At 40.4% G+C, this 16,364-nt stretch overlaps 1 protein-coding gene across 3 annotated transcripts in view; it reads right to left on the bottom strand.

Annotated features, from left to right (window-relative positions):
- Window positions 1-16,364, bottom strand: part of LOC135490720 (uncharacterized) — an 80,892-nt gene that overhangs the window by 27,607 nt on the left and 36,921 nt on the right. For all 3 annotated transcript variants that reach the window (XM_064776114.1, XM_064776113.1, XM_064776115.1), the window contains 8 exons: window positions 14,862-15,025; window positions 14,220-14,333; window positions 9,141-9,314; window positions 7,789-7,899; window positions 6,648-6,773; window positions 5,029-5,224; window positions 3,973-4,102; window positions 2,747-2,916 (listed from right to left, as the gene is read on the bottom strand). In XM_064776114.1, the coding sequence (XP_064632184.1) occupies window positions 2,747-2,916; window positions 3,973-4,102; window positions 5,029-5,224; window positions 6,648-6,773; window positions 7,789-7,899; window positions 9,141-9,314; window positions 14,220-14,333; window positions 14,862-15,025 (1,185 nt within the window). The remainder of the gene's footprint in view (window positions 1-2,746; window positions 2,917-3,972; window positions 4,103-5,028; window positions 5,225-6,647; window positions 6,774-7,788; window positions 7,900-9,140; window positions 9,315-14,219; window positions 14,334-14,861; window positions 15,026-16,364) is intronic.

The raw sequence follows: 16,364 nt of genomic DNA, 5'->3' as shown, positions 1-16,364 counted from the left end.
TTTAAAACTCCCACCCTACGATATCCAAGCGGCCGAGAAGTAAAGTAACACCACAGGGGCGACGCTTAGAGTGTAATCTTCATAATAAAACTCGTTCCTGGGTGGGTTGCTGTACATTTTACAGACTAATACAGGGCTATAGCGAGTTGGCGAGTCAGCCTCCTTACCCCGTTCATGTAGTCATGTACAGGAGACTGCCGGGTTGTGTTTTTCGATCGATATTATGTTGGATTATCGTCCATTAGGGTTTCTTTATGGATTTTTTTGTTTAGGTAGGTACTTCTTATGATTCTATTGTTAACTACAGGGCCTTCTTATGAATTTTCACTAAATTGCTGAGAGGGTTAATGCTGTTGGATACCAGGGGGTTAAAATAAAAAATTAACGATATCATATTGTAGGTATGATTGTTAGCTTCAAAATGAATATCACTTGTAGTACTTCATTTTCAACTTTTTGTATCTCTTTTGCCAAAAGTCTATACACTATAGAAATACCTGGAAATCTTCAGGGAGATGCTAGAAAAATTTGTAGACCTGCAGAAGCTAAAGGGTTAAATACCCCCACTCTGTTGGCATAGACAGAGAGATGGATATACAGTACAACCTCTCTATTGCGGACACCCATGGGACTGGGCCCAGGTGTCCACAATAGAGAGGTGTCCGCAATAGAGAGGTTATGCCAAATCGTCCGATAGGTGGATTTGAAGTTCCCGCCTTGCAGGTCTTGGTTTTCTCTGTGTCGACATCTAGCGTAGAAACTTTAAACCCGTTGGCTGATCGGTATTTACTTGTGATGTTGCGTTGAATGACGTGAGCTACTTTGGAACTCAGAAAGTGAATAATCTCTCTAGTAAAAGGTGCCCCTTTTATTGCAAAATCTCCTTGACATGTCATAATGTGTGAAAAAACACCATAATTTCTGTCCATCAGCCACCTTTGATTAATGATTATTTTTTTCAAATTTCTCTACTAACGCATATTCGCCGCAACCCTGACAAAACCGCGTGGATTTATGAGTGTCCGTTGACACAATAGGCCCATGTGATTAGTTGAAAAGATGAGTAAACAAATGCCGCGGCTTAATCAGGATACAAAAACACAATGCCATGGGGTAATTACGTCGATTAATCACGCAAATATCACACCTGTCGGGCCTACTTGACTCTCCAAGCGCACGAGGGAAACCATTGTTTTTGCCTATTGTCCGTAATTGGGAGGGAATTGGACCAATAATTGGCCATCGCCCTGTCCGCAATTCGGAGTAGAGAGGTGTCCGCCGTACAGAGGTTTTTGTTATTGGAAATGACTTAGAAAAAATTGGGACTGGCCGGACGTGTCCGTAATGTAGAGGTGTCCGCCTGGCAGAGGTGTCTGCTAAGGGAGGTTCTACTGTAAATGAATACGAAAGTTGAACCAGGTGCAATAGGTAGCCAAAATCGATAGGACCCGTCCTCTGACTAACCGCATGCTCTAGACCTGAAATTATGTTGTCCAGTTACAGTCAGGAATGGAAGTACAGTAGAACCTCTCTATCCTTGATAGAGAGATGTCCTGATTAAAGAGGCCAAATTGAAAGGAACTGACCAATTTGGGACCAAAACTTGTGTCCTCAATAGAGAGGGTGTCCTTAATAGGGAGGTGTCCGCTAAGGGAGGTTCTACTGTACATAGTCAGCCTTGCAGCCATAGTGAATATTAGATCATAGCTAAAGATCAATCGGACAGCTGCCTCATCCCAGCCTGCTATCCCACTGTAATATGAAATGAATCTAAACATCTGTTCTTGAGTTACGGTGTGGAATACGGAATTTAAGATGGCCACCATAATGGCGATGTTGAAGAAGTGATGGTGCTGAAATTACAAGGAGCCTGTGGGTACATTTGTAGGCCAAACTATGAGTTCAAACACTGCCAAAAGCTTGCCATCTTGAGTATTTGAATGGGTAACTAACATGATGACAAGTTTCATGGCAGCAGGTGGAAACTGCCAAAGGCACAGCACCCACAATTAACAAGAGCTATGCACAGCGAGCACATTATACGCCCCCCATAAGAGTAAAGGGTGGTTGGTCAGGGTGAAAAGTGTGTGAAGTAGCAGGTAAGCGGAAAATGGAAACAGGTCTTTGTGACCTTGACCTTTGACCTTTTGACCTCCAAATCAATAAGCTTCTTGGGGCCTATACTAGTGTCCTGCAAACCAGATTTGGTGACTATACATGATATAGAATTTCAGTAATCGTGCGGACAATGAAAGGTAAGCGGAAAATGGAAACAGGTCTTCGTGACCTTGACCTTTGACCTTTTGACCTCCAAATCAATAGGCTTCTTGGGGTATATACTAGTGCCCTGCAAACCAGGTTTGGTGACTATACATGATGTAGAATTTCAGTAATCGCGTGGACACTGAAAAGTTAATGGACAGACGGACCGACAGACAGACGGACACCAAGCGCCATACCATAATACTCTCCGGAGCGGGCGTATAAAAATCCAACACGACTGCTGGTGGCCATGGTGAATTCGAGAAGGGGCTGAAAATCGAACCTTTACACTAATGATACCCAATAACCCAAAGATAAATTCAGAGCATCCAACCAAACTTCAAGTTTTTTGTTTTTCAGAAAGTGCCACCAATCAAGAGCACTGACATAGGTGTGATGCTGATATCCAAGATGGCCACTGGTGGCAATGTTGAATGAGTGATAGGGCAGGTGCACAGATATCCTTGTGAGAGAATATCCTTACCGTCTATTCCCAGGCCGTCATCCAACTGATTCAATGCATCCAGGATTATCACACATTTCCTCCGACTCCCAGCGAGCGTCAGCCATGTTGGTAGCTCCCGCACAATGTTCGTATCAGTTGAAGGAATAGGCATCTCTACTTTGAAGTAAGCCTTGATTTCTTCATACAATCTAAGTACAAAACACAAGAACTTATCAGGACGATTTCTCAGTTGATAAATATTGCGAGTTGGCTCCATCATAGTGGAATGTCCATGAATACACACAGGACAATCCTCTTACACTTATACAGTCCATTGGTAAATGTTATGTCCACATCATTTGGGGCTCTGGAGGGAAACCTTCCCATCTGATTTCTTTGAAGTTTGGTTTTTATTGGTCTTCACCTCGGGATTTTTTCATTTTAGTAACCATGGAAACGAAACAAATGTTTTTGCATGCATTTATGTACACATTGACGTAGTGCATTGAATTTGGACATTTTCCACTCTGTACGGTTTATTTTTCGACTAATCTGGATTAAATGTTCAGGTTGTTATTTTTTGTGCCCATCGACTCAATGTACCAATAATGAATGAGGAATATCCAGAAACAAAATATGGCCTATCCAGCAGACCATTGGACTTTGCCGAAGAAAATTTTTCATTTCAGCACTGAGAATGCTGAACCCCTAAAACCCTGTTTGGTTTTGAGTCAATTAAGATCAATAAAAACAAAACTCGAAGAAATCTGACCGGTAGTTCACCCACCAGAGCCCAAAACGATGCAGACATATTCATTTACGAATGGACTATAGTCTTAATAATGAGAAATGTTAACAAAACATGACACCATCAGCAAAATTTTGATTTCTAAAGACTCCTTTGGTCACAGTAGGTCATAAAACAGATCACTTAAAATGCATGTAACTCGTTAAGGACACAAGACAAGAAGACAAGTGATCATTTGGACTGCAGTTTGGGTACAGTACACGCCAAGATGTCCGATAAATGATAACTAGCGCAATGTTGGTTAACAAACGTCAAAAGCTCCCCAAGTTTGGAGCTAACCAGTAAGACATGTCACAATTAGAGTTGGAAATGAAATTGTTATATTTGTTTAAAATAAACTATTATATTCCTCCATGTTTGATTAATTTTCATTTAGTTTAATTATTTGTCATCTGTCGCTTACTCATTCTTAGGTTATAATATATCTACCACAAGTCACAGAAAGAAAAGCACCTACCGTCTCAGTAGCTTGATGTAGGACGCACTCTCCGCAGTACTGCCAATGAAATGCAAGAAAATAAATGTGTCCGGTTCTCTGTCCTCCAACTTTCCCGCCCAGTTGGCAACCAAGGCTGATTTACCACAACCTGAAATGACAAAAGTTATCAAATTCTAAGTGTATGCAGTGTTCTCCACAAGGCTATTTGTCAGGGTGGCCCATCCAATCTTGGATGAGCCAATCTACCTTGCTCTAGAACTTTGTAGAGGGTTCCTATAGGGCCACCCTACCTTGGCAGCTTACCAACCTACCTTGGAAGAGCCAACCTACCTTGCTCTAGAACTTTGTAGAGGGTTCCTATAGGGCCACCCTACGTTGGCAGCTTATCAACCTACCTTGGAAGAGCCACCCTACCTTGCTCTAGAACTTTGTAGAGGGTTCCTATAGGGCCTGACCCTACCTCAAATTGCTGGCCACCCTACCTTGTGTTGCACACTGGTAAAACGTCATGAAAATCAAGGGTATCACCCTACCTTGAGAAAACCCTGTGGAGAACACTGTGTATGGTATTGATCTTTTGCATTATTTACACGCCATGGACCTTCGGCAGTTTAACAGATCCTGGTATGTTGACATAAACAGTGATGATGATCAGTGGGCATAAGTCAGATTTCACCTGAGCCCTTTAACTGTCACTCAGTGCAGACATGCATAAACCTAAAGAAGTGCAACTGGTGCCAAGAGAAGAAGGAAGAGTTGCTGCCAACTAGTACATGGGGGATATTTTGATTCTATTACCACAAGAAGTTATTTGGTTCTTTGTTTTTTAAATGTATTTGACTTAGCTAGTTTAATTATTAATTCATTGATATTTAACTTAGTATTGCCTGTATCATGTATGTACATTCTACTATTATTATGCTTTATATGTCGTTTACCTATGTAAAATACATTTTTATATGGTGACTAATAAAGTTCATTTGAATTTGAATTTGCATTTATTACTACACCATAAAACAATGGGGCTTTAAAAAATTGTGCAGTTTTCATTGACTCACTCTGTATTTAACTTACCCGATTCTCCAAGGATAACGAAAGGTGCTCCGGTGAATGTCTCCACCTGGGCATCAATGCTGGTGAAATACTCCTCTTTGCCAATGTACACATGCCGTCTGGCATCCGCAAATGCATCATGGGATTCTTTCTCCTGCTGCAGTCGTGTAAGCTGCGTACCGGCCGGGAAGTCATCTTCAATGCAGTTTTGTAAATCCTATAAATAGAATATTAAAGGGGGACTATAGGCAAAGCAGACGAGCTAAATTGGCCATCTCCAGGTGACTAATATACACTGTGAGGGCCCTGGGTCATGTCATTTTCAGCACTAAATATATTCCTCATACAAGCGTCAATCGATTCGACATACTGTGAGATGTGAGAGACCCCTATTGGCGACTTTGTGTAAATTTATCTTACCTGCCTCACAGCTGCCTATATTGTTTCTTTAAAGGCAGAACATACGAAGAGCAGTATTAGCCAACCCTTAGTGGTTTTCTTGTAAATAAATCATGAAATATATCTTCTACCCTACACCGTTCATTATTATACTGGTCATCCAGGAAAATAGAAATGCAGTTATACACAATGTCGTAGTACAGTTATTATGCATACAAATTTGCTCAAACTTCGTATGTCTGGTATTCCTATATCTGCCCGCACAACAGCAATGCTAAAATTTATATTTAGTGCATATTTACGCAATTAGAAATTTTTAAGTTCAATCACAAATTTCAAATTTTTAACGAACGGCCTTTAAAGGCCTATGCCGTTCATCAAAAATTTTGAATTTGTAATTGAATTTAAAAATGTCCAATTAAGTATAAATTTCAACATTGCCGTTGTGTAGACTGATATACAAATAACAAATACTATGAATACCAAGTTTAAACAAATTCGTTTTCATAATAACTGCACTACAGCATTGTGTATTAGTGGATTTCTATTTTATAACTGGACCACAAGTAATTATGAACGGCGCAACCCTTTAACAGACCTGTAACGTAAGCAGGCACATTTGAGGGGCACAATTGCGCCTGCGGCCCATCACCCCCACGAAATTGCGCCCAGGAGCGCTCCATAAGCTTAGTTGCCGGGCGAAGCGATCTGGTGGCTTGGAATGTATCGCAAGTGCTGATTAGAGAATCTCCAATTTACGTAGCCAATGAGGATGCAGCTATCCTTTCGTCTTGCCGGCCATGATGGCCGACTCACTGTCAGAAGAGATGTCGACTGGTACATTACACCGCTGCCAAGACACGTATTTCAAGAGCGCTGACAGCTCTCCATAATTGTCTCTTGGGCTGTGATTTATGGAGAGTTAAACAGTCCCCCTTAACTATGCTTGGGGAGTATTGCTCTCCTGGGTTTTTCAAATGTGAGAGCCTGCGTAAGCACCATAGCAAAATCTAGAATCCTAACAAGTATGACAGTATGGAGTGCGATTTGAGTCAAATAGAAAACCTATTAGAAATACAATGGTGACGGTCTCTTTGTAACGAGGTCAAATATTTCGTCACAGTGGAGACTATGTTGGCCTCAAATCTTTTTGTGTTTTATATTTTTATTCAAAACTAATTACACAGAACTTTATACTGTAAATTCTCTCAACTTTGGTACTGCAATAACAATATTCCTACCTCTTTGATATGGGCAGAGACAGTGACAGGATCAACATAATCTTTGACAGGGAAGCCAGATCCCTTGACCTTCTCCCTCATCGAGTACTGCCTGCTATGGTGCCACTCACTCTCTGATGATTTCACCTTAAAAGCAATGGAAATGGCACTATGTGAATTTAGATGGATGTTAAAAGTTAATATTTCAGTGATGGACATACAGTAGAATTTCTCTATTAAGGACACCCATGAGACTGACAAGTGCTGTCCTTATGACAGAGGTGTCCGCTAAGGGAGGTTCCACTCTACATGTATTCGTCAAATATATGAGGAGCATAATTAACTGCAAATCAGATTTACTGTTATTAAATTTTTCCAATCAAATGTATCTAAGATGGCATATTTAACAATTTTGTGATTTTGATCACCGGTTTCTGGGTTTTTATGTCCCCAACGAAAATCGAAACAAGATAGAAACATTGATGCATTGTAAGGAAAGTTGACAGCAAGGCTAAAAAAATTACCTCACCATCCCTATCAGGTATGGAGAGAAGAAAGATTTTACCAACTACATATAGAGTCAGCATGAGGTTTAAAGGGACAGTATGGGGTTATAATTGTCATTTTCAAGGTAATGCAAGCCACAATCACTAAATATTAGATGCCCCTCAGCCCCTGACAAGTTTCTTTGTAAATTGTCTTATGATAATTCATCAGTGACAGGCAGAATTGTCATGAAAAAAATGTGATTACGGCCATATCTGAAGTCTGATCTGGCCGAAATTTGGTGTAATCATAATGCATACTTAGATTCACCACCACACCAAATTAAAACTCTCTATATCAAACATAACAAAACACTGAACTTCATGATCGACCTATAAATGATCAATTACATTTTTGGAAAATGACCCTCTTTGAATCCTGGCTATGCCATGTCGGACAACAGCAATCGTGTTTTATCAGTGTAACACCTCTGCATTGTACTAATGTAACAAATTTAAATAAGATTATGATAGAGGAAATGGTAGTGGCTGTTTGTCCTGCCCACAGATGAAGCGAGCTGAATAACCCCACATCAAAGTAGCTCTGAATTTTCTTTGTAATACATTCGATTCATCAAAATTAATGTGACCAAAAAATCTTTTAAAAATGTCAATACCTTAAAATCATTTTCCGACATATCATCTGACTTTGGTGGGTATCGCTGATAGAAGAACACACGCCCTTTACTGGCCTCAGGGTTATTTAGTGCTCCATGTAAAATTTCAAGCTGGAAAAAGTAAATAAATCATTTAATTCAATTAACCTTACAAAACCATGCAACCACCATAATACAGTATGGTGCAGAGCGAGGCAACCACACTTGAAGTTGAAAGGTGAACAGGATGCCTTGACAGCCTGTGGCTCCTGGGGATCTTGTGGACATGCTGGTTCCATCGGGTTGGGAATGTAACAGTCAGGGAGAGCATTCAACAGATACCGATCTCACCCTTGTTGAAGAAACTGTGGCTAATATAGTATGGGCATGTCTGTCACATGGAACCAATGAGACAACCAAAAGCTATTCCTGGACTAATCGGTGGAAGGAGAAGAAATAAGAGAGAAGTTAACCACTGCATGATCGATGGGAGAACGCTATTCAGAGGGACGTGAGGGCCGCCGTTAGTGACAGATATATCCGTGTTGTCCCAACTGACTGATGATTGCAGGAGGAATCAATCAATCAATCAATCAATCATTTGGGATTTAAGGTGCCTATATCCACAAAAAACGTGATCAAAGACACCAGAGAAACCAATCAAAAAAATATAAGCTGCTGGCTATTTTGACAGACTGCTGCCTAGTTAGAGAACAGGAAAGTTTTCAGCTTTCTCTTGAAGACAAGGATACTGTAAGGAATGTAGTAGGAATGTAGTAGGAATGTACAAGGAATGTAGTAGGAATGTAGTAGGAATGTACAAGGAATGTAGTAGGAATGTACAAGGAATGTAGTAGGAATGTAGTAGGAATGTACAAGGAATGTAGTAGGAATGTAGTAGGAATGTACAAGGAATGTAGTAGGAATGTAGTAGGAATGTACAAGGAATGTAGTAGGAATGTAGTAGGAATGTACAAGGAATGTAGTAGGAATGTAGTAGGAATGTACAAGGAATGTACAAGGAATGTAGTAGGAATGTAGTAGGAATGTACAAGGAATGTAGTAGGAATGTAGTAGGAATGTACAAGGAATGTAGTAGGAATGTAGTAGGAATGTAGTAGGAATGTACAAGGAATGTAGTAGGAATGTAGTAGGAATGTACAAGGAATGTAGTAGGAATGTAGTAGGAATGTACAAGGAATGTAGTAGGAATGTACAAGGAATGTACAATGAATGTACAAGGAATGTAGTAGGAATGTAGGAATGCACTGGGAGGCGGCAGTCAGATGAAGCCTACTGGACCGAAGTGCATCCATTTTGTAGCTGGATATCACTGCTAATTTGCCACAATGACGAATTAGTATCACACTTACCTGAGTCACACTCGTGTCATATCTATAATCCCCAATCCAACCCAGCGTCTTGTTATGGTTCTCGATGGCATAGGTATAGCTCTTGTCCAACATCTGATCGGGCTCACCCTGCTTCTGACACCAACCAAACCTATCTCCCATCATACAGATGAAATATGGACGGCATTTATCAATCTGAAGAAAAGATTAAGGATGGCTTGCACATTTTAAAACGGAGGGGGTAGAGTACTAACAGCCTGAAGGCTGAAGGTAAAAGGATTATCAACGGGTGTATTCGACTCCCCGTTCGCGAACCAAGAACAGTGTTCTCGAAGGAGTCGAACACGCAAGAACGTGTTCGGGAACCATTCCTGTTCCCAAATCCCACACCACCAGCTCGTCTGCTGGTGCAGCGGGAACGAACCAAGAACAAAGATGGCGGACAAGGACAGTTCGTCTGCTTTTTACGTTATTTTTGTGCAATTTCAACAATAAAACAATGTCTTGAACAGCTTTAACCCGCTCTACAACTAAAGAATGTAAATGTGTACTTGCACGAATTAAATTTTCAACATAGTCGACGAGACGGAAGGCGGAAAAATGGATTTTATCGTGCCTTGTTTGTTGAAGAAAATAACTTGCCGGCCGGGTTTTCCCATGGTTTCGGTGGGGTAGCTATGACAACAGTGCTAACCAATTCGAGACTCAGGAACGTGTGCACATGTTCTTGGCCCGTTCCGGAATGCTGGAGAATGGGGGATAATACACCCAACAAATGCAAACATTTGAGATTCTCCAAAATGATGCTGTGCTTATTTTATCAGCTATTGAGCAAGGCATGAAGTACTTGTGACAACAATAAAAATTTTCTTTTTAAAAGTTAAATCCTTTTTTGATCCATCCTTAGACATAGGAATATATACCTGAACTAGATAAAAACAAGACAATTTGTAAATGGAGTGTTGTCCATGGGAATGACGGATGATCTGTGTTTTGTCATGGTTAGGCCACATAAAAAAAATTGCTTGATTCTCATCAGAACATGGGTGAAAATCTTTACGACCAGCGCAATTTATACTTCATAATTCATATATAATATCTTTCTGGTATAGTGGATTCTCACGGCAAAAACCAATCAATTTCGTTGAAATAAAAATCTGCTACAAAAATAACAAGAGGCCCAAGGGCCTGGCGCTCAGCTGAGTTAATATCATTAATATCTTCCCGGTGTTTAGTTCATTATGCATGAAAATGGCATGCTCCATGGTATTTGATATCCTTTTGCGTTCACTACGGTACCAATGTTTTTGGTTGACATAATTATGCCACTGTTCGTTCCTCAATCCTGACCATAATTCGGGTGAAATCATCGTATGAAAATATTCACCGAAACATAAAGTTTATGCCATGAATGAGGATACTCATTGTCATAGCCTCGTTTACAAGTACGAAGTATTTCCCGCGAATATTCAAAACTGCTTGGCTCCTTGCCTGTTTGCCAGTTAAATAACATGTGACTATACACAAAATAGAAAACTTTGATGGAAATTGTAAATCTTTTTTTTATCTATCAGGGGAAACAAGCTGATGATGATCAAATAAATCATTCATGAGAAATCGTTTTGTTGCTGAAGCTTGCATGACGAAGTTAATGCTAAACCTTTTCGTGTGCTCTACTGCGCCACCGTAGTTTTCTATTTAGACCAGCGATGACGTCATTTCTGGTGATTCCCTACGTTGTCCAATGAGCGCTTTTTAAAATGTGCCATTTGGTATTGTACAGTATGCAATGTATTTTTTCAGCGCTGCCAGTTGCCGAACAGAATGCCGTAGCTCCCTCAATTTCCAATCAATTTTTATGGGAGTGACATTATTGTATTGCTTAGAATGTCTACTTTTTACTCATGAAGGAATCGTAGAACTAAAACTTAATAGGCGAACAGAATCATGCCGATTCACTGCACATACTGTGGGAATTCTCCACTTCAAAATACATCGGCGATATCATCACGAACAGAGCATGCACTTCCGATATCGTTTTCACAGAAATGTGGCCAAATTTTCAAGAACTAATTTCTGAAAGTAGTCCCTAAAGACCTTATCACTACCACTGAAACGAACTGGTGATAATATCGCCTACCAGACTACTTTTTAAGGTAAGGTTGACATTACCCTGACAGCCTTTTTTTAACGTTTGATAAAACTGCAGCCTCCTACAAGTCTCCTGATACCCGACAACACTGGTTTCCTCAAAAGGAAAGGCTGGAACGACCATCTAGAAATATCATATGTACTATGACAATCTGCTCAAATTGTGTCATACTTAGCATCCCATACGTCGAAATATATAGAACGCCTCAATTGTGCAAAATAATCACGTTCAGCGTCAATCACATACTGCAAAACATGCATATTCTTATCCGGAAAGAATCAAGCTATTCATATATTCAACATATAGCATATAGAAGCATATTTGTTTAGTCCTTGGGCAAGGCAGTTCATGCCTTGTGCCACCGCAGTGTTCACATTTGGCGGAAACAGCACTTAAAACAGGTACCCCTTTAAGCGCAACTGGTCTTTTTGCATTCGCGCTGCAAGCAAAACTGACCTTGGGAATGCCGAACAGATTGTATTTTCAGGTAGTCAAGGCATTTCTTTGTAATATGTGCAAAATTCGGACTGGATTCTCTAAGAGGACACCTCCGTTGTCATGAGATACCAAATTTGACCAAAAGGGCCGAGTTTCACCTCGGGCATACTGAAAATGCGTTGAAGAAAACGATGACGCACTGTTGTTTCAAACGGCGCTCTGTTCACCAATATTGCATATTTCATATAGATTTCTGTTGGAAATTATTCAAATTATTCATAGCTACGTGGTTAAGTTGAAATTAATAGTTTCTGAGCTAATGAAAATGTCGTCATTACGTCTTAAGGTCTCGTTAGGGAGTTTTTCCCAAATGTACGCGATGATGACGTGCCCCATTAACAGGGCGTAACATCTATTTTAAGATGCGTTTCCAAAGTGAATGCATGAGGACAACCCATTTGTGTCGTATATCACTGGAAACGCCCGATTCCCCTGATTCTGCAGGATGTTAAATCGGGCATTTTATTTCTTTAAATAAATCATAAGCGTCGCATTTGCTCCTAGCTATGTTCACCATCCCAAATGGCAATATTGCCTATTGGGCCGGACAATCACGAAAAACCCCAAATATTATACTTTTCTTCCTGAATAATTCTTACAGAGACCATTCTCCCATGAAAGACAGTTGCTTACGCTACACAAAAATCAAAAAAAAATCGAGGGTCAACCATTGAACTTTTGAGATATGTTGAATTTTGCACAAATCAGCGAAAAACGCACCAACTGGCACTGGACGGCATTTCAACACGGGGTCGACGCACATCCCAAGTTCAGTGTACACATACGTCGGCAACAACAGTATAAATGCGTAGTTTCTTGTTAGTCGCCTATTGAGTAGCGCTATAGGTTTCAGAAACTCCAAAAAAACATGTCTTTGCCAAAACAACTGCTAAATCAACGCTGACATACTGTAAGGACCGAGAAATCAATGATTTTAGGAACTACGGTTAGGGGTTGGCCGCGCATGAATAACAAAAAAAATTCCCTAATGAGACCTAAGCAGAAAATTGGGTACTTGATCGAGTGTCATTGAGCTCCAAGCGTAAACAACATGCCGCCATTTTGTCTCCGCTTCGGTATTTCGTACGCCGCTTATAATGCACCTTCTCAATTAAAACCAACATGGAACACCACACAAAACACAATAAAGTGGGGGTACAATCGATTACGAAGCTGAAGTGAACAGTGATTTATTCCTGGAGCTGCTGCTTTTGTTGTGTAGCTGCCATGTTTTGAGAACTGGCAAATAGGAGACTTCATTGATGGCTGACGTCATCGGGCGGGAATTTGAATCGGCAGAAATAATTAAAAGGCAGGTAGCGCCCTCTCCTGTTAAAATTTTGAACTTTTTCTCAATAAAATAGATTTTCAAGAATTTTATCTTAATATTAGAGCATATTTCGACTAATTCTGCTGCTCCTAGGCCGATATAGGCCAGTTTCCTTCATGCACTCTCGCTCGCAGGAAGTAGGTTGAATGGCGACAAATTTTGTTTTGAAAGTAGAGTTTGACCAGAAGTATCCAGAAATGCAAAATTGAAGTCTCTAGGTCTTACGGTTACAAAATGTGCACCATGGGTTTAACGGATGGACGGATGGATGGATGGATGGATGGATGGATGGATGGATGGACAGACGGACGCCACTGAACAACTTATTTGACAAGCTCGGCTGACTTAGTCAGCTGAGCTAAAAACTCCAGTCAATGCCATGCATCTCTGTGGAATGCCGAGTGGCTTCTGAAGAATACCGATTCACCGTGGTGTATGTTCAATGATTACTTGGGAATATCAGACTCAACGACAATGTTTGAAAAAGATTCAATCAACATTGCCATCATCATTCGGAGAATATTTTCCTCACTGTTTTTCAAGGCTGGTGAGGCATTATGAAATATAAATTTGACATTGTTGCACAATGAAATGAAATTAACTTTTCACCAAAATCAATGGAAACTACTTCTTTAAAAAAAGGTGGAAAAAAAATTCAAGATGGCTGCCCTAATTGCCATATTGAATATTGAATCATGCAAATTTTCAAAAAACCCTTCCCAAATGACTTCCAACACAAAGGAGAAAAACTGGGCTCAATTACATCAAATTCTCTCCTTGAAACTGACTGAAACCAATGACAGCTGTGTCAATAAAATCTGTCCTGCGCAGTCAACCATGGAAGGATTTCGAAACTGCTGGCGTCAAATTAATCGAGAGAGCTAGCTCTTTAAGTACATATGTATGTTTGAGGTAAATGCCAAAATTATAATAGATATTAAACATTTTGTAAGTGTAAGATTTTTATTGAGCCACTCTGTATTGGACCTCTGGGTATTATTTGACTGATAATTTACGAAATGTTAATAAGAAGATTGCTGACACCAATGATGCGACTGAGGCTTGAGGCAATGACACCATGCTTCTTTGCTGTCAAGGTGTTTTAGAAAGCAGAACATACCTCTTGTAGACAGATGGCTATGGTTTTGCCATCGTCTGTCTGCTCACTAGTGATCCCCCATCTCAGGTCGACATAGGTGAAGAAAACACCTCGATCTGCACAGAGAGCATTTATCTGAATAGGAAATGATTAGAAATAATTGCTTTAGGCCTGAGAACCTTATCAAATTTGGCTGCCAAGCATGTAGAGCTTTGTCAGTGGCTGTAGGTCATTTCCTTCCACAACTCACAGGAGGCCCGCCAGAACATCTGATTTTTTCCAGCCTGGTGTTGATGTGATCTTCTCTGCCTCAAAGACCAAGAGCCTTGGTTAAATATTTATGGGCATGTGGTTGCGAAATTGGGTCTGACTTTCACGATGTATAGCGCCCGCATACAACTGCCAAAGTCCAGTACCGAGGCGCCATCTACCCAGGCATGCTCTAACTGACCCTACTGCATCAAACACGCTAAAACAAGCAATAAACTAGCATCCCAGCTCAAGGGAATAAAAATATCACTGAGACCAACCTGTCGGTCGCTGGGATTCAAGAGGTTAAAAAATCACCTACAGTGAGGGAGAGCAATAAAAGGGGCCAGATTAACTAACCCTCCTCTCTCATAGTTTTTCAATGATTCCAAAAAAACTTTTTCTTATTCTTACCTCTCTGAATGTCTTTTTAATGAGTATTTCTCTCTCATCTCTAAAATCCCTGAATGTACTCGAAACAAAAACACGGATTTCACGTTTTTTCCTCTTACGTTTAACACGGCTTGATGGCAGTATGGCTACCTGGTGGGAAAATTTCGTATCGACCTTGGCCACAACTGAAATCAATGCAATAAATACAAAATACAAGTAAAGATAATAATCAATGCCGAAATCATATAGAATACTTTTCAATCTTTGGCAAATCGCTCTACTGAACTTGGACAATTATTATTATCTTTAGCTAAATGACGGAACATTCCTGTTCAAGCTCAATGCCTTTTGGAGTATCACAGTTCGGTTGGGCTGAGGTTACATAGACCTCACGTTTCATCGACTCACGACTCATTTGTCACTTGTCATTCGTGACCTGATGAATGGACATTGGAAAACCTATTGACCTTTTCTCATTGAAGTGAATTTTGTAAGTTTTGCCCGCATTCGTCGTCTTACGTCATTTCATGTCATTTCACGAGTGAAGCGATGAATGGACATGTTCATTCTTTGTGAAATGAGCTGGCAAAAAAGTGGACGTCCATGTGCATTTGTAGTGATATCGCCTTCGAAACTGTGAGTATAGCTACTTTTCGGCATTTTCATTAGTTTACACATTAATACAATAGCTAATTTCGATTGGAAATGAGAAACAATAAAAAAATGCAGCACTTTTATGTACCACATTGTTCTCGTCCGTCGCCTCCGCTTTCGTTTCCTATTCTCGATCAGGAGCAGCATGGCTGCCATCTCTTCTTCTTCTGAGTCCATGTGCGTCGCCGAGAAAATCCAAGTGACAAATGAACGAGCACAAAGTGATCTGTATGTAAACCGCCGCAGTCACTCGTGACAAATGAGGAGTGACACGTGAAAATGAGCCGTGAGTCGATGAAAAATGTGGCGTGAGTAGCTCATTCCTATGTACATCAGCCTTGCCTCATATGATACTTGTCATTCATATGTCCGTACCTGCCAGCTTAGTATCACTACCCGGTTACTTCTCGCAAGAGAACAGACCTCAATGACAGAGTCATAATCGATCCAAGAGACAAACCCATGACCTCATGATTTTAAGCCCGGCATCGTACTATTATCTCATTTATCTCCCTAGATCAGTAATTAAAGCATTCGACCTGGTCCTCAAGCATTCCTTCAACCAAGCCAGGTTATCTGTCTCCCTATATCAGTAACTAAAGAATTTAACTTGGTCCTCAAGCATTCCTTCAACCAAGCCAGGTTATCTGTCTCCCTATATCAGTAACTAACGAATTTACCTTGGTCCTCAAGCATTCCTTCAACCAAGCCAGGTTATCTGTCTCCCTATATCAGTAACTAACGAATTTACCTTGGTCCTCAAGCATTCCTTCAACCAAGCCCTGGTTATCAATCCCCCTATATCAGTAATTTAAGCATTTACCTTGGTCCTCAAGCATTCCTTCAACTAAGCCAGGTTATCTGTCTCCC

This window comes from Lineus longissimus, chromosome 7 (assembly GCF_910592395.1).
Source record: "Lineus longissimus chromosome 7, tnLinLong1.2, whole genome shotgun sequence".
In the NCBI taxonomy this organism is placed as follows: domain Eukaryota; kingdom Metazoa; phylum Nemertea; class Pilidiophora; order Heteronemertea; family Lineidae; genus Lineus; species Lineus longissimus.
This window is presented reverse-complemented; position numbering and strand designations above follow the sequence as displayed.